At 34.6% G+C, this 27,486-nt stretch overlaps 1 protein-coding gene across 1 annotated transcript in view; it reads right to left on the reverse strand.

The window, feature by feature from the left end:
- DNAH7 (dynein axonemal heavy chain 7) overlaps positions 1-27,486 on the reverse strand; it is a 116,694-nt gene that overhangs the window by 25,318 nt on the left and 63,890 nt on the right. The window contains exons 38-50 of the mRNA XM_074872743.1: positions 25,387-25,513; positions 24,291-24,510; positions 22,200-23,072; positions 21,271-21,500; positions 19,130-19,460; positions 15,193-15,539; positions 13,810-13,990; positions 12,366-12,551; positions 10,049-10,212; positions 3,819-3,973; positions 2,704-2,894; positions 1,215-1,348; positions 415-750 (exon numbers count right to left, since the gene is read on the reverse strand). Of these exons, the coding sequence (XP_074728844.1) occupies positions 415-750; positions 1,215-1,348; positions 2,704-2,894; positions 3,819-3,973; positions 10,049-10,212; positions 12,366-12,551; positions 13,810-13,990; positions 15,193-15,539; positions 19,130-19,460; positions 21,271-21,500; positions 22,200-23,072; positions 24,291-24,510; positions 25,387-25,513 (3,475 nt within the window). The remainder of the gene's footprint in view (positions 1-414; positions 751-1,214; positions 1,349-2,703; positions 2,895-3,818; positions 3,974-10,048; positions 10,213-12,365; positions 12,552-13,809; positions 13,991-15,192; positions 15,540-19,129; positions 19,461-21,270; positions 21,501-22,199; positions 23,073-24,290; positions 24,511-25,386; positions 25,514-27,486) is intronic.

Here is a 27,486-nt window from a genome sequence, read left to right on the forward strand (position 1 = left end):
GCTTTGCATACTCTACAGCCAAGAGCCCTAGTCACAAGACTTCATTCTCTCTCACCAGTTGTGTGAAAAAGTTTCTTGTCTGTTTCTTGAAGACATACAAAGTCACTACATGAAATGAAATATAAAATCAAAGCAAGTGGAGCATTTTTCTTTAGCTGATACTTTGCAATTTCACAGATGACCTGAGGTAGCAATTACTAAAATAGAAACAATGAAATATGTTGCACTTGTAAGACATTGCACCATTTTGCTTCTATGAATAAATTATTTTCAAAATATATATGACATATATATGTACAAAAAATATTTCAAAATGCAATGCCTGAGACAATACACATTGGAGAAATAACAGTACCATTTCTGGAGTAACTATGAATACATCACCAATTATAAATGGTGAATTATCACTCTTACCTTGTTTGTAAAACTTCTGATTGCTCTGAATTATCTATAGACATGATGAAAAGGTTAATAAACCACATGAGTGAATACTGATACATTGGCTCAATGTTGGCTAGATCACCAATGGAAAAAAACAAGATTGACGAATGAATAGCAATAGGACGATAGCCCATACGAGTAGCATCAATCTTCTTTTCTGTCTCTTCAGCTACAGCTTGCTTTTCAGAAATCTCATTAGCCAGAACTTTGGAGGAAGACAATATCTTGATAGCAGTTTCATCCTCCAAAATATTTCCTTCTGAGGCTGAGAGAACTTCTAAAATCTTGTCTTCTATTTCTTTTAGCTGCCTAAAATAATATACAAGATTTTTCACATATGAAAGTTACTGCTGTTTTCTGTTAGTTTCTATAAAATAAGACAATGTGTAGATTCTATTCATGGTATGCAATTATGTGACAAAACCTTTTTTTCTTACTATACATTCCCTTAAATTCCCTTCAGTGTAAAGCAAGAGTTACATTTTGCAATTACACAACCTGCAATTCAGCGCTCTAACATTTTCTAATAATCCCAGAAATAGGAAACCATATCAGAAGAAGAAAGGCACAACCAGTAGGAATATGAGTAAGAGCATGCATCCAAATCAGCCTAAAAAAGAAACAGAAGCCTAAGTTTGGGCTCTCAAAAATAGCAGTCTTGAATTTCCTGTTAATTCAAACCAAAAAATGGTCTCTGAAATATATTTCCCATGATTGTATTTCCTTAAACTACAATCTGCTTCTATCCCTAGCAAGAGAAGTTATCTTGATACCTTTTATTCTCAGCCCCTTGAAGGATGAGGGCTTGTTTTTCTTCTTCAAGATCTGGCCTTTCTCTTGCAACTACAATTCCAAGAAGCTGATCCTGCATGCCTTCTGAAGTTATCATGAAGTTCAATAATGTCACCTGTTAGAAGAAACATTTTTTGAAAGATAGCATAGTTATGGCCAGATGCAATTAAAATGCTTCTTCATTTACAAGATAAGGTTTGTATAAGATCATGTAATATGCTCAACCAAACTTTGAGAGTAAATGAATTGCAACTGAGGGTTTAAGATTATGTGTTGGAAAGCTAACTCCAGGATTAACCCAGAAAGTTAACCATAAAAGGGATGTGACAACAATGTATAAAATTTCATTCTGTTCGTCAAAATTACATTGAAACTTTGAATATCAGTGTTTCAAGTGATTGGTCCATAAAACATGAACAACCACCTTTACATGCAAGAGCAACCATTTGATAACTGTATGCATCAAGCATCCTTCACAGAGAAAGAAGCAAAACATTTCTATGAATGGAGGATTAAAAAAATTTGCTATTGTTTGTTTTCCAGAATTGTTTCACCTGAACATCCCAGGGAAAATGGGATGCTGGCACAGTATTTTGCAAAAATATAAAAACCAGGTAGATCACATTTTATGGCATTTAGAAACTTCTCACCCATAAAATTTTTGCCATTTTCACAAAGTGTAACATACATGCTGAAGTTGTACTTCAAACTATTATTGCCTCTGCCACATACGTTTTCTCTCTTTAAGGGCCTTGTACACATGCAATTTGTGGTGTTATTACTACAGGGATATTTGTATCCTAGAATTAGGATAGAGTCATGTTCTCTTTTTATGAGAAAATCAATGACTGTAAAAAAAATTCTAGTTTAAAAGAATTCCCATCCCATGACATATTTATAATGGATCCAGAAAAATCCACATGCTCTTGCAGAAGAAGTGGCAAAAATGTACAGTATTTTACATGAGAAAGAGAAGGAATACATTACCAGCAGAAGACTAGAAAATAGTTTGACGCATGTAGTTCAAAACCAATAATCATCAAAACTGATGAAAGTATTGGTTTTAATTAACTGACTCCTGTCCCTACCTGTATTACAGATAAAAATCATGAATATGAAAGCCTAATGTAGAGTTTCCATGTGAGGTCACTATTATATTAATTCCTTGTAAAGATTTTTATAATGAAAGGTAACTAAATAGCATCAGGAGATACAGACTGGGAAAGGTGATTAAATAAATAAATAAATAAATTCCTGACAGTATGAAAGAATGACAGTATTGCAAGGTGAAGTATTAGATATGAGAAATGTCAACACTTCTAGGATGATACCAGTCTTCCAGCAGTGTAAAAAAAAAAACAACGCTGGCAGGGGAAGAGGAATAAACAAATGCCAGAAATTCTTTGCTTTTATCCAAGGAATCATTTTAAAATTAAAACAGAGTTGCACATTCATTTTCAAAATTCTCACCTTAACAGATGTTTCAGGAAGATAATGTGGATTTCTCAGCTTAGTTGTAATATAAAAGCGGAATTCAGGAGCATACTCGATAGTGGAGTCTCCAAGGCAAATGCACATACTCCCTGCCTGCTTAAATGTCTGTTTGAGCAGAAGTGGCTCTAGGATAGGATCAAGTTCTTCTCCAATATTCTCCAGTAGCACTTCAGCATAACATAAGAATTAGTAAGACTTTCTTGGCATTTGTATTACTGATTGACTGTTCTTTACAATACATATGTATAATGTGTATTTACAGTGTGCAAACAATAAAAACATTAATCGAGCAATATCTATAGATAAGAGGTTAATGTTTCTTAGAGTATTCAGCTGATTGAAAAATGAATCAAAGAAATGCACCTTTATTTTCTTTTTCTAATATTATATCAGTTTGCAAAAAAGCAACTAAAATGCTATCACTGCTACTGCTACAATGGCTTAGCAGTTAAACGGCTACCATTTTTAAAAAAAGGAAATAACAACAAATTAAATGCCTCATGCTGCAGAAATAATTTTGGGTAACTAAGTCTGCTTCAATTTTCACTGTAAGCGTATGAGCTTGCTAAAAATCAAGAAAGAAATAATGGAGAATAAACAATCGATTTCTTTACTTGTAGTCCAGTTAGCCATTGAAAAATAGCTGGAGTTGTAACTATGTGTTTCACTAATTTATTTCTATTTGAAGGTAATAAGACTACTTGCAATAAAGATACTACAGAGAATACAAGAATCATTAATGATCACAGCCTAGCAATCTGGTATTTATACTCTTGAAAAGCCAACTAAAAACAACAGTACTTTTTGGAAATAAAATTATTGTAACGTGAAAACAAAGAAATGGCAAATCTCATCAAGCAGTTAAAAGATACAAATTAAACTATTATAATTCTATTGTGCTAAGAAGTATCTTATAACCTGGGGTGAGGACTTCAATTACTATAGTACTTATTTGATTCAAAATGAGAAAAAAAAATTTTGTTTTCCTTAACTATGAGAACATTTGATACTCACTGGCGTTTAATTTTTTAGCTAATTATGCCCCCTCCAGGTTCTACTGTAATTTACACATTCACTACTCATTAACCTACCAGGACTGCCAAACTGAATGCAATTTTCCAGTGTTGTAACAAATTGAGGATCGCTGAGTTTGATTATATGCAAATTATTCACTTTTTCCATGTTCTTTATCCATTTATTTGCTTGACCCTGAGGATCTATCATCAGAGGCCATCTTCTTGCATTGCTGAAGGGAAAAATACCAACTTTCAAAACTGAAATATAAGCTCTTCAAATGTTTATCTCAAAGTACTTCTTAAGGCAATTTATTCCCTTTTGTCAATAAAACAAAAGTGCATCAGTATGAAATCACAGTAGACACATACTCAGGTATAATCCTTGATGAATTTAAGAGGAGACAGATGAATCTTGAAGTTTTTTCTTTACAAAAAATAATTTTCCTCTTTCAAAGAAAGTACTTAGAATAAGACTTCTTACTTCCTAGAAAGTTTAATCGCATTTAATTTTATAACACTTTCAAAACGAAAAGATCATTCTAATTTTTGAAATTTTGAACAGCATTAATAGTCTTGTACATAAGTGAGCATTCTCGAATGAAAACGAACTAAATCTTTCACTAAAGAGACATTTTAGAATTAGTATAAAAGGAAATATATAAGCAGATTCAAAGGTCTCTCTACTTTTTAATCCCTAATCCTTAAACAGCAATGAACATGAAGAACTTCTGGATTTTATTTTTGGCAGACTTAGTAACTATTTCCTAGATTTTTTACAGTATTCTCTACTACATGTAGTTACATCACCAAGAAGATATCTAAGACACATTTTAATCATCAATTACAATTACAACAATAATCACCTAAATTAGAAACCATCTAAGCAGGCAGAAGTGAGAATTCCAAAATAAATATAGTCCTAAAAATCTGGATCAAGGGGTCCAGTCATATCCCAGTTGGTTAGGAGATATAATATAGTCTACTACTGGAAGGAAAAAATCAGTAATACCTTTTTTTTCTAGATTCAGCATAAAAAGAAATCTTTCAGACTACTTCTATGGCATCTATCATTATTACAAGTTAGCTTACGCACAATGACACTGGCAAATTATTTAACATTAATAATTTTTAAAAAATTGAACCTATCTCTCTCAAAAAATTCTGATTCACAAATAAAACTTGCAATGTAAACATGTCTCCATCTGTATTCTTATTTTCCTTAAAAATACTAAGATGAAACATATGCAATTAAGTAAAACACAATCTCATTTTTGTCTGATGCTCAAGTACACCTTTTCTTAGAAAGAGTGATGTTTTAAGAAAGTTTTCCATAGATTGTCAACAGAAAGTGATAAACCTTGAATTAGAAAAAGGTACAGAGCAAGTAGTTGTAGATACACCAATCTAAGTTCTTGAAGGCTTATTAGTTTCAAAATTGTTGGCAGGCAAAACTGTGTAACACATTATAAACCTTGATCTTCTTTCGAGAGTAATTTTAAAACAGGTAAAGCACAGTTTAAGAGAGAAAAATCCTTTATATTCTGTGTTACAATTTCTATTCCACAAACTTCTTATTAAGGATTAAGTGTAGTTGTAAGGCCTATTTAGACATGTGTAAATATAACAACATACAATAACATGCATGTAACCCTTACTCCAAGGGTTCATCTATCTGTGACTCAGGCGCAGTCCTGTGAAGTGCAGCTGTTTGACTCTAGATTATCATTACTGAAAAAATATTTTTTTAAACTGTGAGAGACTGGATAAGCAAAACTATGTAAGATCTAAAAAGTGAAAACAAAGCTGAAAGGGAAGTTGGTTGCTTGGGAATAGTAACTCACAAGAAGTTACGAACTTTGTAAGGAAGAAAAAAGCAGAGATTGGTTTTTATCTTTTTGACAACTGACATCAGATCTGGCAGCTCATCAAGATCAAGAACCAGCCCTCTCCGAGATGCAACGGAGGCCAACTTTTCCCCACTTCAACATCAGCCTTCTGGCTAGCAGAAACTTATAAAGTGTACTTGATGTAGTTATGACCAAATTGATATTTAGCTTAGTAATGTTAGTCCTAACTATCATGTATGTGTTTTAGTGAAAACATAATTCTGTACTCAAAAATCATGACTAATCCTGTTTGCAGAATTTCTGCACAGTAAAATGTGCCTAAATAAATGTGATCCCTTAGAAGAAGGAATATATATGGAGCTAAGGAGCACATGCACCTTAGGTCCTTTGGACTGTAAATGGAGATTGTGGAAGCAAGATATCAGAAGTTTAGGAGCAAAAGTTTTGGAAGAGAAATTTACTATGTGTGGCAGTAGCCTGAAATTACACATGGGATGCTACAGAGGTTCATTCTGTGTTATGGATCACAAATTGAACTTGGGAGTGACAATTCACCAGCTGAAGGAGGATGGCTTTCTTCCCCCTTGTAGAGTGACTTAGGAAAATGGGTCATCTGGAAGAGACCCTGTCCAGCCTAGCCATGAATAAAGCTTTCACAGGTAAAATGCATTGAGAGATTCAGGAAATGCATTTGTAATCCACCAGGACAGCATGATATCTAAGCAGACATTAAGAAAGTTAAAATGTGGGCTTTGTAAAGTTACAAGTATTTTGAATAATTTGATAAACACAGATAAGCGCAAATTTGGTAACACAGTAGGTCTAGAGAAGCAAACAGAAGATTTGAAATCTGAATGTCTGTCAGATGAGGCAGTAGCATCAGCAGTATTAGAAGACAATCTCACAGTAGGTAAGTGTTCACCAACGGATCCAAACTGTACTGAAAGAATTGCTGTTCTCCCTAATTGCTAGGTGGTTCAGTTGCTTGTGAGAACCCAAAGGGAGATCCAAGGGATATATAGCCAGGTGATTTTAAAAGTAAGATTATACAAGGTGATACAGCAATTGCAAACTGTAAACTGAACACAGTAAACTTGCATGTTAAGCACATTCTAAAGCAGACAATATTTATGTAATTTGCTCATAATAATTTTGCTTTGATTTGATAGAACCTCAGCCAAAACCTACAGTATGTATTTCTTTTCCCCAATTACTTTTTTCATTCCCATATTATTTTCAGCATATCACATTTCAGACTAACTGTGTAACAGACTTGAAATACTTAAGACTGAGTAATTAAAAAGTGGTTCTCTAATAACAGCCAAAGACACATAGCTTTCATCAACGATACATACTTCTTCATTGATGGGAATGCATAAGCAGTCACCGTGTATGTTTGCAAATTATCTTTGAATAGCTCTCTAATTCTGCTTTTTAAAAAATTTGTTGTTACAAAAAGCTTGAGTTTCATTTTAAATGGTTCCTATAAAATTAATCTAGCCATAAACTCATAACTACAGGCATCATATGTATCATCAATTTGAGGTAGATTCTATCTCACATTTCAAAATTAAAAGTTATCATTTAGTTTTAAAATGCTAAACATCTTTGCATTAGTTCAAAGAGAATTTTGATCAAAGCTTTATAAAAGTGAAGTGATACGATGTAGACGTGTTGAACTCATTAACAGTTGTCAACTGTTTAGCCTGAGTGATTGAATTATCAATACAATAATTACTTGGAAAAAAAGTTACATATACAATAATCCCAGCATATCTTCTCTAACTTCAGTAAGTAGTTTTGCTTCCAGAAGTACAATCAATGCCAATTTTTAAAGTCAAATGAAAGCATGTTGAGGTTCTTTAGCTACTGCATTATTTTTGTCTTATCTGTTTCATTTTGCACTTTGTCACCTATCCAGTTGCCAAAACTGAAGTATTATCCACACATCCATGCTTCCAAAGATTAACCCTATGATACACAATTTCTGTTATGTGTGAAAACCTAACATTCACTCTACAGGAAAAGTAGTATTCATTCACCAGTGCTATACAACATTAGAGTCTTCAAACAGTGAGAAGAATTTTCATGTAAACAGTAGGAGAAATTAAAGATTTATATTAGTAAGTTTCTGCAGTAGCATACTATAAAAAAGATGCATAAATGTTAGGTACGTGTTATCATAGGCTTAACAACCATTAACCTGGCTACGGAAAAGAATTATAAGAATTATTTATTCATTATACAGAAAAGAGAACCGACAGAGGTGAAGTAAATAAGTAGCAATCAAACAGAGAAGCAGTTAAAGCAACATTGTTCCACGGTCAATTCAGCTTCAGTTGTGCTAATTAGAAACCTAAAAGCTAAGAGTCAGTAGCAATGCTACTGGACAGAACTGAGAGGTTCTTTGTTTACGGTCATAACAAACACAAGTCCAAATGAAAATCATAGCTGCTTATGCACGGTCACAAAGCTTAGCCTACTGCAAAATACCCAGCTCTGTATTTAACAAAACTGTCAGTGCTGTACATATCTCAGTCATCAGTAGGCACATTAGTCTAAAGCTAATCACGAGTGAGCTGTAGATACTTCTAGATTCTAGTTAAAACATTAATATGGTCAGTTCCCATGTTATATGTTGTCATACAAATCACTGATGTTTACACTGACCATGACATTGATATATACCAGATGAACTCTGCCCAAAAGCTATTCTAGTGACGGATGTGAGACACAGATGTGCATGTATTAGAACACCAGATAAGAATGTAGAATCATCTTAAAAGTGAAAGGCAATAATATTACATATAGAGTTCATGGGATCCATATTTTCTTTCTATGAGCAATTTTGAGATTTCAGAATTAGTTTCACTGCCCAAATGAAAATAAGAGTATCTCTAAATGTGCAGAATTTTGAAAATGTTTTAGATCAATGTATCTTTAGACAAAGTATTTTATTTGGATGTAGTTTAAGATCATTACAGAAGGGAAAATTTAAAAACAAGAATTGGATTTCAAAATGAAAAATAAATCCTTCTCTCCTTATCAGAACTTTCTTCAACTTGTGGTAAGACTATTGTCATATTAACTACATTTCAATCGGAAGCTACAATTGCAACTGCCAAGCCTTTAGCCATAAATAGTATTCAGTAAATTCCAGCACTGCAAAGATGTAATCAGGTTTCTGCTATGAATTCACATTTTAATAATGTTTTTTAAAGTTCTTTGAGGACTGCACTGTGTGCAAAGAAGACTCAGTGGTGCCCCGTTCATAATGCCTACTAAAGAGTCCCTACAAAACCAAGACTCTCTTAGCTTTTGTCTAGGAATATGGCAGGTTGTTCTGCTCCAGAAGGGATCCTAGGAATGACTAGTCTGTATGAAGTACTGATAGGGGAATGAGGCCCTAAAGAAAACAGACTCCAAATTGTCAGTACAGATACACCTTTTCACTTTTCATCAAATATCTAAAATTATCACATGGATGAGGAAGACCCGTATCTAACTCCCAACTGCCTGAAGTGATGTGAAAGCACACTTCCAGAGGTTACTGCAGGAAAGGCCTATCTCACCTTTTCTTGTTGAAGTAGTTTAGAAATACGTAGAATAAAAGGCAAGAAACAGAGGAAGAAACTGGCAAGAGCGTATGGTTGGGAACATCCTCTACAAGAAAGCAGACTAGAAATTGTCTCCATTCTAGCTTTTTTACACCTTCCTTACTGTCTTCAGTGGAAGATATACACGGGTCTTTTTTTTCTGTTTTGTTACCGTGCCCTAGCAAAATAAAGATTCAGCTCATCGGTGTACAAACCAACACTTCCAAAATGTCAGGGCTTTACACACTAAGTATGTTACAAGCCTGGATGTTAAAATCTCCTACCAGTTGGCAACATAAACTGGGAAACTGTTTATAGAGAAGTAATGAAGACATTATAGTATTTCCAGTGCCACCTTAGGGAAAAAGTGTGTGGCCATCATAGAAAGAGTAGAAAAGTAATATTCAGTACCTCTGCAGAAACACCTCTTGGTAGCAACTGATGCCAGCATATTTCTTTAAAATTAAAGAGCTTGAGCTTTTTAAAGGAGAATTACTTCCATATCTACTGATTATACTACAAGAACAGTATTTAAAATTCTATTCCTGAAGCATTCTAGGATATCTTAAACTGAACCCAGTGTGCAGCACTTTTGTAAAAAGTGTGGGGGAGAGAAGGGGAAGGTATTATTATAGTGATCTACAGGAGTTAAAAAGGAGGGGAGTGAATTCACAAATTTAAAAACTTTACATTATAAAGTTTAAAAGTATTATTAATATTTCTTATAAACATTATAGTCATAAGTCTAGTTGTTAAACTGGATATACAGTAGAAAACCATCTATAAAAATAACAACTGAAAAGCATGTTGTAAGAAGCTACTTAATGAAAACTATTCATTCTAACTTTTTTTTTTTACTTACGAGATAATGATGCCATTATCAATAGAAAACATGTCAGAAGGTAGTCCAGCAATATTCCAAGCTCTGATCTGCACTGGTTCTCCCAGGATATTTGTTAAGGAAAAATCATCAGAACAAGGAATGTCTTTTGTTTTACATAGCAATGCCCACTCTTTAGTTTGCATCTAGATAAGAGGAAAACAAATATTAACTGAAGTTCTGCCTAGTCGCAAAATTTTAAAACTATTTAAAAATGTATTTTTCAACCCACTTCCCACCACAGTTGCTACATACAAGATGACTATTATCTTCAAATGGAAAGAAATTCATCCTTCGGTATAAAATGTCTTAAAATGTCTCTAAAAATGCCGAAACCAGGACAGTCTGTAATTTCTATAAATTAAATGTAAGTTTTTTTGGTCAGAGCCTTGGTATGACTCTATTTACCATTTCAGCAGTAGTATTCTATACTATAAAATGAGTGTAGAACAAATGCACATATTCTAATAAAAAAAAAAATTAAAATCTTCATTATTTAACTCTCGGGACATTGAGAACTTGACAGGACTTAACCAAACTTAACACCAATCATTTAGAGCTGCTTTTCACTATTCTCTGTATCATCTAACTCACTACAGTTGTGTAAACTATACATGTTTGTATGGTGCCTAATAACAATGAAGACACACACCTTTATATATGTAAACTAAAAAGTGTATTCCACTAGGAATAATGCTTCTAAAGAATGAAAATGTATAGAAATAGCATGTTCATATGAAAGGCACAATCTTGCATAAAAGCTGTGTATACAGTCAAAGAAATATGCTGTAATATTCTAAACTAAAAATTAGCTGGCAAAGCCTCAAGGAACAAAACTCAGAAATGCAGTGTTAAAGGAAATGGTCTAAGGGCTAGACACATTCACTGACGTGGTGAAAGGAGGATTCATCAATTTGCATAAAACAAAGTTGATATTCCAAAAGATATCGTAACATTTTCTCTTATGAAAACTGCAGGGGGAGAAAAACAGCTGCAAATGAAATGAAGACCTGCACAAGAGTGTTTATGCTATCCTACAATTTCTGAAAGAGACACCTAACTAAGATGTGTCTGTATGATCACAAGAGTAAGAATAAGAAACCAGGAATCCCTACCTCCTGTTGCTCTAAGGAAGAAACTATGCAGTCAGACAGAATGAAATTACACTAAACTTTTCAGATGAAACCACTAGGTATTCATTTTTATTGAATAATCATGCAGATGTCTCTGCCTTTTATGAATATCATCTGCACCTGTATCTACACTTGCCTGATCTGCACCTGTATCTACACTTGCCTGGAATACAGTTCAGCACCCCTTAAGATGTTTCATCAAAAGTACTCCTACCTACCCAGACACAATGTTATACACAATGTACATTATAAGCATATAAGAGAACAGTGTCTCAAATTTATGTAATTCAGAATTGTAAAAACTGCTATTTATTTACACTATAAATACTCACAACATAAACTCTCACTTTATAAAGTTTCAAATAGTAACATCACATGGACATTATGAAGAAAACAATTGTTGGAAAGAACAGTATAAAATTTTCTAAAGAAAAATGGACAAAGGAAATACATTGAAGGAAAAGTGGAAATAAGGATTATATCCAAATATGTCAAATAAGGAACATTGATTTTTTTTTTTCCCCTCTCATTTTTTAGCAATTTTTGATACCTTGGACACGATTTTCAAAAGAAATGGACATTAATTTCTTCTGCTGAATTCAGTAACAGGTTTTGGTGTTCAAAAACTTTCAAAGTCAGGGTAATTTTGACATCCCAAATTTGTTATAACTAAAATCAGCTGCCACGTCAATTTTTTTTTGTATTCAGACTTTCTGTTTATGTCACTAAGGCTTACAGACACAAATCTGCTATGTGATTGAGCTACTGTATCTTTTCTCTCTTTTTGTACAGAACTTGCTTAATTGTGCTGCTGCTGAAATAGAAGCTAATTCTGTTTTCTTTGAAGTTAAGGGGAATTTAGCCATTGAATGAAATAAGAGTAACCAAAGCCATGAGGTATAAAGTTACTGGCAACTGCTTTAGAGAAGAAAAGCAACCAAATGACTCCATGCTTTACACAGCAATAAGTGCTTCACAGTAGAACGAAGGAAGAATTTCCCCCAAGAGTCTTATAAACAAAACTCAAAATCCTACAATAAAATTTCAGTTCCACTTAAGAATTCTATCAAAACATAATTTAAAAATATAAAATTTATATTAGAAGAAAAATTAATAAAATTTAGATTATTACAAAACATAGGGACAAAAATCACTGTATGTATTACTTGTCTGTAGCTGGATGTAAAGGCTCCTAGGTAAGCTACAATTCCTGATGAAATAAGTATATCTCCAGTCAAATTGATGTACTGCCTTCCCAGCTCCAAAGCAGTCTCATGCCAGCGAGTTTTCTCACCCCCAAGGCCACCAATCAATTGTTCTGCTCGCTGTAGTTTTTTGCTGCATAAGTCAACCTCGGAATAAAAAAAATTGCCAATTATATTACATGATCACTTTAAAGACATGTTACAAATATTAAAAGCATTCAAAGATTATTTTCCTGTGCAGAAGTTTGCTTAAGTAATTTCATCAAACAGAAAGAAAACACCTTATTATAATGGAAATGTTTAAAGAACAAAAACAATCTCAGTACCAGCACAGTAAAGTCTAGTCAGTTACGTTTTCGTTGAAATAAAAGAAGAGCACTATAAAACATGCAATTCAAAATAGCTCTGTATGCAATGTGGAAAATATAAATAATCAAGGAAATGATCTACATGTCATAAGAGAAACAAAACACCTTCAAGAGATCACGTTCTTTTCTGCAAAACAACATACTTATGAATACATAATCTGCATTTCTGTTGTCAGTTTTTAACTAAGCCATCTTTCCAGGCATGTTTAGAATCTAACAAAAAAAAAATATATTCTCACAGGAATTTATTCCAGCTCTGTTAGAATTAATTATCTAGTAGAGACATATTTCAGCCATGGGATAGGAGGAAAATTATGCCAACTCTTGTGCTGTTACAATCCTCTCTCTTCTAATAATCATAGCAGCCAATTTACACCACAGTAACAAACTGCTTGTGCAGTTTATCCCTCCCTTCTACTTCCAAACCATATCAGGATGCAGAAGAATCACACAAAGATCTGACTTTAACTACAGACAAGAATTAAGACTCCATTTCAAATTCTGATACTATTTCTGTAAATAAAGCTCAAGATGATGTACTGCAAATCTTTTTTTTTAAAAAAATACCATCTTCTAAATGATACCTATTTCTGTACACATAACATTTATTTAGCAGTCAGGAACAGAGTTTACAAAAACATTCTCAAAATTTCATTAGCACAGAATGCATAAATAAACTTTCTGAACTTTAAACGTACAGACTTGCAAGTTAATAGATAAATCATACTCTTAGTACAATCACTGAAAATTTATCTCCTCACAAGGAAGCAGATATAAGTGAGGATGTAGGAGAGGGATATCAGTTGGTAAATTCATAATACCTACATTTTCTATTACTTTAAAGCATTTATTCCCCATGCTTTGCGCATTTATAACTTCAAGACCATTACACCAAAATAAAAAGATGGTTATCTAAAAGTATGATTTGTTCAACATATTGGCAGTTAAAAGGAAAAATACCATTTGACAAAGAAGCAAATCTTAAATAACTTTTCTGGATATTGGTAGAGCAGTAGTTTATCTTTTGCATCATATACCTGATTTTCCAAGTCAGCCTTCTCCTGTTTCTTGGATTCCAGTGTCTGCTGGAGTACAGCCAATTTATCTTGAACTTCCCTCAGGTCTGCTTGCTTCTTTCTTAGACTATCCATAGCAATCTTTAATTCTCCTTCAGCTTCATTCAACTTTAGCTTTTTAGGTGCAACATTTTTTGTCACTCTAAATAAAGTAAAAGGATAGATTAAACATCTGAAAGATACACCCTCACTCCAGGGTTACCATTAAAAAAATGAACATAGGAAAGATGAAGGGAAACCTCAACAATTCAGTAGCTCACGTAATACTTCATTTCACAATTTGATGATATCTGAAGACAATTGGTCTTTACTTAATCATTTGTTTCTGTGCCAATACTAACTGATTTATGCAGTTTCTGCAAATTTTTCCGTAATAACAGTAACAACTAAAAGCAAAAAGGGTTATGATTCCAAACTGTGTCCCATGCGATAACAGTTTAGAATCCCGTATGGATTTGTGCCATTAGAAACACACAAATAATCATATATATTAAGTAACACTCACAGACACTATACACACACATACAGCCAACTATGTACACAAAATAAAAACAATAAATTAACAGCTTTCAACATCCAAGGGTCTATTTTCCAGGGTTGAGGATTTCAATCTTTTACACAGATATTTTTGTGACAAGAATATTGAAAATAACACATAACTAAAAATGTACTGTTTATCTTTCCAAAATTAGCAAGAAAATATGCTACACCCATACTAGTCTAAGCTGCAGATCTCCCTTAATTCCACCTTTTTAGCAATAATAGTTCTCAAATTAAGAACTCCACCAAGTACGCATTTACTAATCTTTTAGTCAAGGGACAAAATATCCTCCCAAATGAAGGCATGCACTACCTACCATGACTCAGCTTCCAAACTGCCAGTTGACCTTAGTTGCCTAATGCTGATTTACTGTTAAATGTGACTTCCAGATGTTTCACATTAGGAAACAGCATAAAAAACAAGCATACTTTTTCAGGCATCAAATACAACATATAACAAAAGATATCCTTTGGGCTTGATATGACTACCAGAAACTTCCAAATACATTTCAATAACGCCTGTATTTTGTGCAACACTCTAAAAGGAAGTTAACTTTATTTGCTAACGGAACAGACTGTTGCTCCCATGCCTTCTTAGAAAAATTCAGCACTGAAAATCAGGCTCTACATCTTAACATCAGGTATCTTACATGAATGAATCTTTATGACTGCTTGTTTGCACAAAGGTTCTAACTAGCAAGAAGTAATTTCACATCACGTCTGGTGTTACAATAGATTGATTTCTTTAATCAAATTTTTTTTTTTTTAATTTATTTATTTATTTTTATTTTTATACATACTTACGTATCATAAAACTCCATGGCTATGACCCATTTGCACAGACCCTCTGCTGCCGTGGAAGCATTTCGAATCTTGTCTGGTATAAACTCAGGATTTGTAAGATACTGTTTTCTTATGATAGCCATGTACGCTGGCGGAATGTTATCCTTGTCATATTCATGAAGAGACTGAAGAAATCTTATGTCACCCAGAAGTCTCCTAGCAGGACCCCAGAAATCCTCAATTTTTTTTCCAGAACCTGTTGGATCTGGAATCCTCTCTGCTTTGATGCCTTTAAGGATACATATAGCTTCCATTACAAGCTTGACACCAGCAGGAGGACTCTTCATGGACTTAACCACTGTAATATCCTTAAAATAATTAAGAAAACACCTTTAGAGCTCTGAACATAGGTGGATTAATTCTTCTATTACAACAGAAATAATAACCCTTTTTATGTCGAGATAATATTTTTCCATACACATTTGCTATTCTTATGCTTGATAAGGCACAAGCCTGCATAGTCCACACATATATATCTCATTTTCTTTTTGCAAAATTTTTATTTAAATTTTTTCCATTCTTTCTAGTCCTTTCTTTAAGGTACTATGCAGGATAAACTAACCTTGACATCTAAACAAATATATTTGAAATCTAGTCAACAATCAGTTCAGAGGAGACAAAAAATTCTTATCTGTAATTCATTTTTAGCTGCATTTTTTCCCACTCTGAATTCAGTAGCAGGCATTGCACCTCAGTTATGGAGTTCAGATGTTCCAGGGTTATCCTATGCCCTTCAGTTCAGGCTCTAACACAATACTTCCAAGTTTACAGGACCACAACAGCAGTGGATTAGTAGATTTAAGATAACAAGGTAAAAGCTGCCTTCAACCCAGAACTAAAGCTCTATGTTCTCCAAGTACAGAAGAGAAATCAATTAGTATTCTGGTCAGTTATTAAACCCTGAGAGTGAGCTGAATTAGGGAACAGGCAACTAAAAGGAAGAAAATTATTGGGTAAGAAGTACTGACATTATAAGAAATAGCAGGAAATAAATAAGCAAAAGTTTTAACTGCAAATATAGAATAATAATATAAAAGAATGAAACACTTCTATATATATATATACGTACAACTAATTAAGCAAGAGGTTTATAAGTTAAAGACTTATGGAGAATAATATCTCTTACTCTTCCTAAAGAATAACTCTGCATGGAAATTAAAATACTCTAAGAGCTTTTCTCAGAGAATACATACTCCAATAAATTAAAGTATTTCTAGATTCTCATGTTTATTTTGCCAACTAGTGTTAGATTTTGAGAGCTTGCCTATGGTTTCTTCAAGGTCTAAAATTTAGATAGAAAGAGTTCTGGGAATGTTCATTTGTGCCACAAAAAAACAGAGAAATGTTAAGACTGGATTAAAAAAAGGAGAAAATACAATTCTTTCCTTGAAACTGTGAAATACAGCTCCTGGATATACAAGCGTTTTTTAATTTTTTTTTTTTTTAAAAAGAGAAAACACACATGCACAAAAAAAACACCACCAAAATTCAAACAACCAAAAACTGTAACCACATAAGTGTTCAGGAGAGGGAAACAAGAGTAGGTAAATAAACCCAGGGACTTTCAATGAGGCAGAGAAAAAACTAGCTGATGGGATCTCCAGGGAAAGAAGTCCTTGGAGAGGAAGAACGACCAAATTTAGCCAGCCATTCCAGGAAACAAAATTAAGGACAAATACAACTTAACTTAATAAAACCAAGCGTTATAAACAGAGTAGGAGACTATTTTAAAGGCTAAACTCAAACTCAGCTGCAATTAAAAGCAGTATGAAGTATAACAAGAAAAATTCTATAGCTACAGTTAATAGTAAAAGCAAGAAAAGTGCTGGCTAGGTACTTAGTGAAAAAGGTGAGATACAAGTAAATGACATATAGAGTCAAAATGTTAATGCTCTTTGCATCTGACATCTCTAAAAGTTAACTGTGAGTAGCACAACTGTGAGTAGCACAATTGATAACACTGTCAAAATACAGCAAAGATTTGACCAATGTCACACAGGTCTGGACCTATGCAATTTTTTCACTGCTGAAATGAATTATGGAAAAGAGAATGTATTTATTAAATTTTCAACCGATAGAAAGTTGAGAGTAAACACAAATACACTGGAGTAGAGAACAGGAAAAAACTTATCTTGACAAATTGCAGAAATGGAAAAGTATAGTAAAACTAGTAGAAAAAGAAAAAAGAAAGGGAAAGCAATGACTATGTAATAGTGATTTTTCAGGAAATGAGATGCTGTTAGCATGAATGACAAACCACATGCATCAATAATCCTCCTCTACACAGCATTCAGCAAAACTACAGCTGAAATACCGTATTCAGCTTTGGGCAAGGCACCTGAAGTGAAGGTATAGAGAAGGTCCAGAAAGAATAACCAGGAAAGCTAATTTGATTTATAAGACTAAAAGAATAACAATTACTTAGCTTACAGAAAAGAAAACTGGAAGAGGTGAGATCAGTTACAGTCTTTAACTGCACAAAAGATAAAGAGCCATGTCCAGAGGGTGCAGGACAGAAAAGAAGTTTAAGTTGTAATTAGTAAGATTAACAGTAAACACCAGGAATATCTTAAATAAATGTGTAAAGTGGAACAGATTACAAGTGGAAGAAGATGACTTCCAGAAGTCCATTCCTAGTTCTAAATTTCAGTGTCTTCATATGTATATTGTTACAAAACTTAGATGTCAACAGCAAAATAGCACTTAAAATTGTTACACTTTTTCTAATCCTTGCTGAACAACAAGCCACATGAGGTACACAGTTCCTTTTGACTTTAGATACTCATTTCAGCAGTACTGAATTATGTATAGATCTGTTTCTCCAAACAAAGCACTTAATCTGCACATTTATGTATATGGATTTATGGGCACAATTTGCAACATGTGCCCTGCTCTGCTTTCCATCACTGGTGGTCAGCATGAAGGGTGAATCAAAAACATGAGTCCTGTACAGGTACTCTAAGATCTCCTACGCACAGGGGTTTTTTGTGTGTGTTCACTATGCTATTTAACAATATTTTGAGGAAAAAACCTCTGTTTTTTTGGTGGTTTTTTTTTTTCATTTGGAAGTTCCTACTACATTTTTTTTTCCTCTTGTATTATAATACTCCCTTGGAGACACTAGGCATTGACAGCCTTCATTAGCCTTCAAAGCCTGGTTCTCGTCCTGTTATTCACAAGTATAATGCAATTTCCTTGAAGTGACTAAGTAGCCATCTACTATTTTCAGAAAGCATGCCAATGATTTGACAATGCCAGAATTTAAAAATTTTGATACCAAGCAATAGTTGTAGATAAACCACCTGTTTTCTGACCAAGGTTTCCTTGAAAGTTTTTGAAAATCTTGTTTTCAGCAACAACAGTTGGAGTTTATAATCCATCCTCCCTCTTACAATCTGGGAGACTTCCTTTCATCCCACCATGAGCAAAACATTATCCAGACAAAGAAAACCTGAATATCCATAAAACCAAAGGTGACTGCATACTCTTATGATGCATGGTCCCTTAACACAGGGAGACACAAAATTTCAACCTCAATTTCTAGACTCTGAAAGACCAAATATAGAAATATTAGTTGACAGGCTGGCAGGTTCTGAATAATAAAGTAAAAATCATTTGTTTTCTAACTTCTCAATTTTTGAGTCAAAATATTTTTGTGGCAATTAATTTTGAAAAGTCTAGAATATTTGATCTTGTAGTCCATAAAAACTCAGTTACAGATTTTTCACTAGAAAATAAAGACAGAGTAACATTTTGCTTTTTAAAACTGAAAGATTTCAAGAAGTTTCTAAATTATAAAACTGTGTAAGTATAATGTAAAACCTGAAAAGGCAGATATTCCATGCTTATGTATATCAGAATACCTCTCCAGTACATGAATGTGCAGTGTTAGCCATACCTGTGCTGTGAGAGTGTCAAGGGCAGCCAGAGCACTTTCTAAACAAGGCATGGCTTGTGCTAAGTCAGCATCACATTCATCTTTGATGGCTTTTGCAGCCATAGCCTGATCATTTGCCACTGCTTCATCAGCTTTCACAACTTTCTCAGTTTTGGATACTTCCAAAGATTCTTTTTGAATAATGACCAACATCTCATCAACCTGCTTACTAGCTTCCCGTAACTGAGGTTGCAGAGCCTCCAGCTCAGGCTGCATTGAGGCTACTTGAGATGCAGCAGAGTTCAGTTTCTCCAAGCCAACTTCGTATCTTCTCTTCCTTTTCATCACCTTACTGAAAATAAATAATATTTTATTATAAAGATATTTTATCAGTACTTGATCACGTCATTCATTGGGATCCATTCCCCAAATTTCTCACTACTCTGAATAACCAAATGCTCTGCCAATCTTGTGTGATTTGCTCAACAAATAGCAGGCATTACTTGACCCATAGTCTTGAACTATTCTGTCATGTAAACTCAGAGATTGAGATACAGATAAGTAAGTGATTACTTATAGGTAAATGTGATCTTTAAGCTTCAACCTCTGTTAGCAGGAGCTATAAAATTAAGGTGGCACAGTAGTAACAGACAAAAGGAGAGGGAGGAGATGGGGATACACTCATGAAGATTATTAGTTGATGTGAGATTGAAATAGGATTAATATAATTGGGAAGAACATTTTAGCAGCAGAATGTGAATGGCTCTGGGGACAGCCAACAGAATCAAGAAATATCAAGGGCATTGGATTACTACATTCAGAACTCTATTCCTTTATTCCTGGAATTTCTTGCCGCATGCAGTATTTCACACAGCCTGTTGATCAAATCGAGCACTTGTCTTGTTATGGTAGTGTCTTACCAATAAGAAGGAGAGGAAAGAAAAAGGAACTTTCCCTCACCAGCCGTAACGGAACAGATGTGCACCTGCATACAGAGGTCCTTTCTGCACAGTCACAGCACAGCTGAACCCTGCTAGCAAGCCCATGACACCCAGCAACTTGGAAACTGGTTTCCCAGATGTCATCTTCACTACATCCGCCAGAGAATAACAGAGTAAGCAGGCTGCATTAAGTACTCTGGTAGCATAATATGCATAATCAACATATAGCAACATTACCAGGGATGTTAGAAGTGGTCTAATTTAGGTACATTTTGAGAGCATCAAGTCAGACTTTTTGTCCAATAAGGAAGCGTGTGTCCTAAGAGTACATTCTATCCACCTGTCCTGGGTTTGTGTGTGTGGCAGGGGTTTTTGGTAGCAGAGGAGGGGACGACAGCAGTGGCCCCTGTGAGAAGCTTCTCAAAGCTCCCCCAGCTCCAAGTTGGACCTGCCTCTGGCCAAGGCCGAGCCAATTAGCAATGGTGGCTGCACCTCTGTGATAACGTATTTAAGGAGAACCTGGGAGGAGAAGTTGGAGTTGTGAGGAGGACACTCATGCAAACACCAAGGTCAGTAGAAGAAAGAAGGAGGAAGGGGAGGAGTTGTGTCGGTGCAGAGTCCCCCTGTATCCCATGGTAAGAGGGCAGAACACCCCCCTGCCACCCATGGAGGTCCATGGTGGAGCAGATGCCGACCTGCAGCACGTGGAGGACTCCAAGCCAGAGCAGGTGACTGGACCGGAGCGTGTTTTTAAGATGTGGTAATGCTTCTCACTGTCCTATTCTGTCTGTTAGGTGGTGTTGTTAGTGTCTGAATTAAATTGATGTTCTATTTCTTCCCCTAACGAGTCTGTCTTTTGCCTGTGACTGTCTTTTGAGCGTAATGGGTGAGTCTTCCCTCCCTGTTCTTATCGCAATTCTGGAGCCTTTTGCTTTATTTTCACCTTCCCGTTCCTGAGGGGGAAGGGGTGAGTTAGTGGCTCCGTGGTGCTCAGTTGCCCTCTGGGCTCAAACCACGACAGTCCTTTGTGTCACCCAATGTGGGACAGAGGAATGCAAGATAAGGATAGTAATTGGGAGAGGTAATAATTGATCATTCTGTCAATTTCAATTAGCTAAAAACAATTCACTTGTTTCATTCAGATTAGCTATAAGAGATAGAAAATAGTATTTTTCGGTGAACTTGAGTCCCTCTAGAAGAGGTCACATTATAAATCCTTACGTGCGTTTCTTTTCAAGTAGACTTTTAAAAGTGGAGATCAATTCCAAGTATGAAGTAGGTGTAACATAGTTGCGTCTTTGAAGCTCAGCATAGTATAAGTCGGATAAAACAATGGTAGATGTGTGAAAGCTTTTACACATATCAATACACCCACTTCGAGTTTCTTCTGACATTTCGACATCTTCCAAGAAGCGAGAGGCAACAGCTTCTAATGCATCCTCAGGCCATGTCTAAAACAAACAAACAAATACCTTCCTCTTATTCAGTACTTCATACAGATCTCAAAACATTTTTTAAAAATGTAGAAACAGTAGAAATCCTGTTACTAAAAGGAAAATTTTGAATTTTCAGTATATCTATGTGTGTGTGTAACTGTCTCTGCTCTTTCTCCTCAAAATAAACTTTAACGATGCAGTACTACATTCTAAAACTGGATGAAATTTAAGTTCCTCAGATAATTTATATGACTAAATTCTACATTTTAAATATTCTAAAGTCTTTTGCACATAACAATTAGATAGAATATCATTTTATTGCAAAGTATTGGGGAAAAATCTGGTGTTCTGCTTCAAAAGAGGTATTTCAGTTTCAAACTTTTTTGGCACCCTAGATTCTAGTAAGTCCTGTTAATAGAAGAAAACACTACATATTTAAATCTGTAATAACTACAGCGCTATATTCATCAGTTATACTCTTATACCACAACCAGACAAATATTTTCTTGATGATTCTGCATTCAGCCCATACTGGCCTTCATTACAGTCAGAACAGTTCTAACAGTGTAAACGCTTTAAAACATGACACTAAAAAAATTCAAGATATTTTTCACTACTAACTTGATCAAAGAGAATTGCTACAAAAAGGGTTGAAGTCATGTTTCTATTGTATTTCTATTAGAATAACAAGCACAACAAAAGTTTTGGTTTTACCTGAAACCAGTCTAGTGTGCAGCAGTTGACAAGCGCTGGGAATTTACGAAGACGATTACGGAAAGCATCTCCAATGGGACTCATTGCCAGTACTATATGAAGCTGATCTCGACAGCGATCAACAAACATATTAAAAAGAGCTAGAGGACTGCCATCAGTCTGTTTTGTCCTGTCCCGTTGGCGATCTAATTGATGCATTTGTTCACAAATCTCTTGTTTTTCATCTACTGCAAAGAGGTTTGGCACTTCACCTGCATTTAGTAAGTTGTTGATGTCTTCTAAGAATGATTCCTTTTTAATCTGTGTATCTGTGAACAAGAAAACTCCCTGCCTTTCCCCTTCAGTAGATTTTCTTAGTATGGCTTTTAAGTCTTTATGCCACTCATTGATAGCATAACTTTTAGTTATTTCAACCTGATAAAGGTTGTATTCAGCCATATGGGCTGCTAATCGAGTAAGAGACTGTCGACCACTACCTCCGACACCAACAAGGAGGGCATGGCTGCGAGGCTGTTTCAGAATCCGGGAAATTCTACAAATATGTTCTATAGCAAACCGGAACAAGACAAGCTGCATTGGCTTTTTGCTTATGTTATTAAACTCTTCAAGGTGACTCTCTACAACTAATCTCAATTGATCCACATCACTAATCTCCCTGTATTTAGTGTCTTCTCTCTTAGGGTCATGAAAATCACAAAACATTAAGCTACGTAAGTCATCTTCTTCCACTCTGCCATCATTGTTGAAGTCCAGATTCTGGAGAAGTTCATGAAAGTTTTCATGTAAGTCATTTTTCACTACTTCTTGGATAAATCCAACAAGCCACGCCCTGTCAGGATTATCCACCAAGCGATCATAATACACTCTAAGAACCTGTATAATAAAAATTTAATTCTTTTATTAGTTGCTTCTGCTCTTGAATTTATACTTCTTTTAAACAAGATAAAACAAGTACAATTCTGAAAAAGGCTTCAAAATATAAACTATCATAAATATCACTACATAGAAAAAGCCAAAATAGATATTTAGAATTAATTTAAACAGTTGAGTCCAGTAATATCACTTCTGAAGTGAAAATTCATACAGAAATACATACACACATATACATTTATATATTTATAAACAGTATCACACAAATGCATAAAAGGCTGCTGCAAAGAGGAAGGAAACATGTTGGTCTTTCCACTATAGCTAGATAGGACAGGTTAAGGGTTTGTATTTCAAGAAAGAAGACTGCAACTGGATATTAGAAAATGTTTTTTAATGAAAAAGATAGTGAAGAACATGAATATCTTTCCTAGAAGTCTGAATTTCCTTCATCCTTAGAGAATTATAAGAAATTTTTAGAAAAAACACTTCAGAAGTTACTATTGTTCCTTTCTTCATGTGATCCTGCTTTGGGGAAGGATGATGGACTAGATAATCACCAAAGATCTCTTCCATGGTCACTTTATGCTGATTTCATTCTATGAACTATAGTTAAATATTTAAAAAGCAACAATTATCAATTGCTTTCTTTTAATCCAGAAAAAAACCCAAGAGAGCAGATATCACCTATATGGGGCGTTTTCCTCTTGTTTTTAAAAGGGATGTTTCACTTGAGCTCTTTCAGTGTGTCTATCCTATTATGACTGAAAAACAGGAAGCATTTGTTGAAGACAGTAAACTCAAGAATTTGTTCTAAAGGCAGACCAGAAGTAAAAAAAAAAAAAAAGAAATTAGCAACCAAACTCAAAATTTCCAGTGACCTGGGACTACTTGCTGTTCTTCTCACTGTTGATATGGTTTTTTTGGAAGAAGGAGAGAAGAAATGGAAAGGACTACGCAGGCATTCAAAACAGCAAACAGAGACTACATAATCACATGAAAGCGAAGGTATCAACAATCAACTTGTTTACTAAGATATGATTCATACTTTGCAAAAGTCTGATTTCCTCTGCCCACAGAGTACACAATATCCTTTCTCATGAGTGTGATACCAATTCACAGCTATTAGCCAATAGGAGATGGCATTACAAAAAGATTAATCCACAAATCCACATCTTTTTCTTATTTATAACAAATATAATTTCTTAGTATTAGGTGATATACCTCATGAACCCAGAGACGTTTTATCATTCCTACAGATTCTGTAGTTTCAGGCCTTGACAGGCAAACACCTTGAATAACACGTGAAAAGTCACGGAGATTGAACAAATAGTGAGATTTGGCTGGAGTCGGAAGCAGATTCTTCATAGCTTCTTTATACATATGCATGGTTCCATTAATAATTTGCGGAGTCAGTTCTACATATTGTGATGAAAAGCTGTAACTGACAAATCATAAAAGGTGGTAAGAAGAGAATGATTCTCATAATTTCACCATATTGTGAATTAATAAATGTGAATTAATAAATAATATTGTATATGTACACTGATTTACTTATAAGTTCATGCCAGTTGTTAAGTTCTATGATTATACTTCCTCACAGGCATTTTTACAAATCTTAGTTCTCCCACTGGATTAACTCCTCAAATCAAATCTAGTAACTGTGGAACATGCTGACAAATTTGGCTATGTTAGACAGCTAATTATACCCTTTCCCCTCCTCATTTTTACAACTTACAATAGCAACAGGGAAGTCAGGTCAAATAGCCCTTGCTTTTTTCTGGGACAACTCTCCCTCAAAGGGTCAGAAGCTGTCAAATCACAAACTTGGTCTGGGAACAGGATATGAGCATCTTTTGGGGCTTAGCTGTCAGAATGGATAGACAATGAAAGGTGAAGTCCATCCTAATAATGGAATTAAAAATTATGCAATGGTGAAAGCCCAAGAAAGAGTAAGCCTTCTCAAACCACAGGAAATTTAAGAGCAGTTTCCAGTTCTATTATTTGAATAATGACTAACCAAATTCTATTCTTATTTATTATACATCAGAGAATACTGTATTACAGAAATATCTCAACTAACTGACTTAGCCTCAGCTAATCTAAACCACTCTTAGAAACTTCAGAACAAGAACTTTACCTTTGGAGTATTTTAAGATGAGCCCTACTTCTGTGGAGTAATGAATAACTCAAAAGGCACAGGATATAAAAGACTAATTTCTTTTCAAGAGCAGTGTCCTACAAACATATCTTGGAGACTTCCTAGTAGCATAATTTAAACACTGACTTTGTTTCTTCCCGATACACAGAGGTCACTTACCATACTGTTAGATGCCAGTCTAAGATTCTAGAAAAAATTGTGTACATGGATTTATCATCAAACTCATTCATAGTAACTGTATTGAAGTGTCGCAAGAATCGTGGTGTTACTGGGTTTCGACCACCACCTAAATATTAGAAAACATTAATACTGTAACAGAAAAAGTTAAAATAAAACAGTAAAAACCTAGCAATTTTTTCCTAATATTCATCTTTGATTCAACTAGTAGGCTCATATTGAGAAGTACCACACTTTAACATAAACCTAATGAAAGCAACATGAAGTTCAGTGTCAATCTGTTCTCCTGTAACCAATAGTCTGTAAAATACAGATTGAAATCATCAAGTTACAGATAAATAGATTTGACACTATTTTAACTATGCTTCTGTTATAGAAGAAAACTTCTATTATGAAACTCCAAACCCGTGTTCTTGATTTTCAAAGCATCCCAATGAAAGAAGCCTCTACAAGTAATGCTGCATACTCTATTCAATTTAAATTTTATCCCCAGTTGTAGAGTTTGTAGTTTTTATCACTAGATTGTGATTTGGACAATGAAGCTATGTATGGAAGTAAGGGGACACAAAACAGAAATTTATTGGATACTTGCTTGTTCTGCTTGGAATTCAGGGTTAAGCTGCTGCACAGTGTGTTCAACCTTATAGCAGCAAATTAGAAAAAAGTAGCTGAAAAATGGGCAACCTACCATCCCTAACTTCAGGAACATAGCTAAGGGCAACCAAATTAGCACAGTAAGTTCATTTAAAACACATGACTTCGTAGCTCAGGCATGACCCTACACTAATGAAATTAAAATACTCTGGCCTGGAGCTGTCTCACATTCAGCCACTTGAGACTCCCAAGCAGAACTAGTGATTGTCTATATTTAACTGTATATGAATTACTAGTATTGTCTGAGGAATCTCAGTATTTTATGCTAAATAGACCAGTTATTCATCCTACTCCTTCTGCCCCAACTAAGGTAATCTCTCAGACACAGCAGTTTACAATGCTTCTTGAAGTTTACATGTGCACTGATGGTAAAATTACACAAGCTATTGGGATATAAATATGAATTTTACCCAAAAGATAATTCTTTCCTACTATAAATTTTAAACCTAACTTTAACAAAAGAGCTTTAAATGTTCTTTAAATAGCTTTATATTTGCTTCAGTAGCACTATATACACGTACAGATTTCAAATTTTCATTTCTTATTAGAAGAAGAAAAAATAAACACGGGCTGGAAAGGAGAATATAATTTTGTGAGTTCTGGAAGTAGCTCCCCGTACAAAGCTACTAAAATAAATTCTTCAGCCTGAAGCTGAATTGTGATATTTGAAACAAATAGAACCATAACTTGTACATTTGATCAGTCCATTTTTCACCACTCAACCAGAAGAGTACTGGAACAAAATTAACTACAAACTTCTCCGGTGAAAGGAAAGCTTGAACCAATTTCAGGGTGGTTGAAAGTAATTTCTACACTATCGCTCTGGAACAGGAACATAGCATGAAGGGATGCTTTACAGAAAAAGCAAGTCCAAGATTTGGCTATTTCTGATGTAAAAAAAAAAAAAGAAAAGAAACCTGTGCAATTAAGTTATGTCAGAACATAGTTCAGGTCATGATTTCACCTAAGCTTTAGGAAAAATGAAGATGTAAAATTTTAAGATTTTTTTCAGTTTCTTTCTGCTCAGTTATTTCACAAACTGATACTTAGATCAAGTGCTTGGAACTGTGAGTGAACACTGCCTCTAATTTAAAATGATTGCAAGAAGCAGTTTTGCTTCTTTAGGAAACCAGATACGTGAAACAGGAGTGTACCCCTATCACATGGGCATGCATACCGTCCCAAACACAAAAGTAGTATCAGCGAAGAACTGGCATGTTCGTGTGTGTGTTTGAGTGCAAATAACTCTACAAAAGAAAGGAGGAAAGTCCAGGGAGGCTGAAGCAGAAAAGAGAAGGAAAGCACCAATCATAGCCTGATTAAACACTGTAAATGTGCTCAGCTATGACAAACTTTTTAGGTGGTATGTTAGAGACAGGGTTGTGAACAATTCTGTGAAAAGAAATTCTGTTACATGATTCCTGCTGT

This window comes from Strix uralensis, chromosome 6 (genome assembly GCF_047716275.1).
Source record: "Strix uralensis isolate ZFMK-TIS-50842 chromosome 6, bStrUra1, whole genome shotgun sequence".
NCBI classification, from domain to species: domain Eukaryota; kingdom Metazoa; phylum Chordata; class Aves; order Strigiformes; family Strigidae; genus Strix; species Strix uralensis.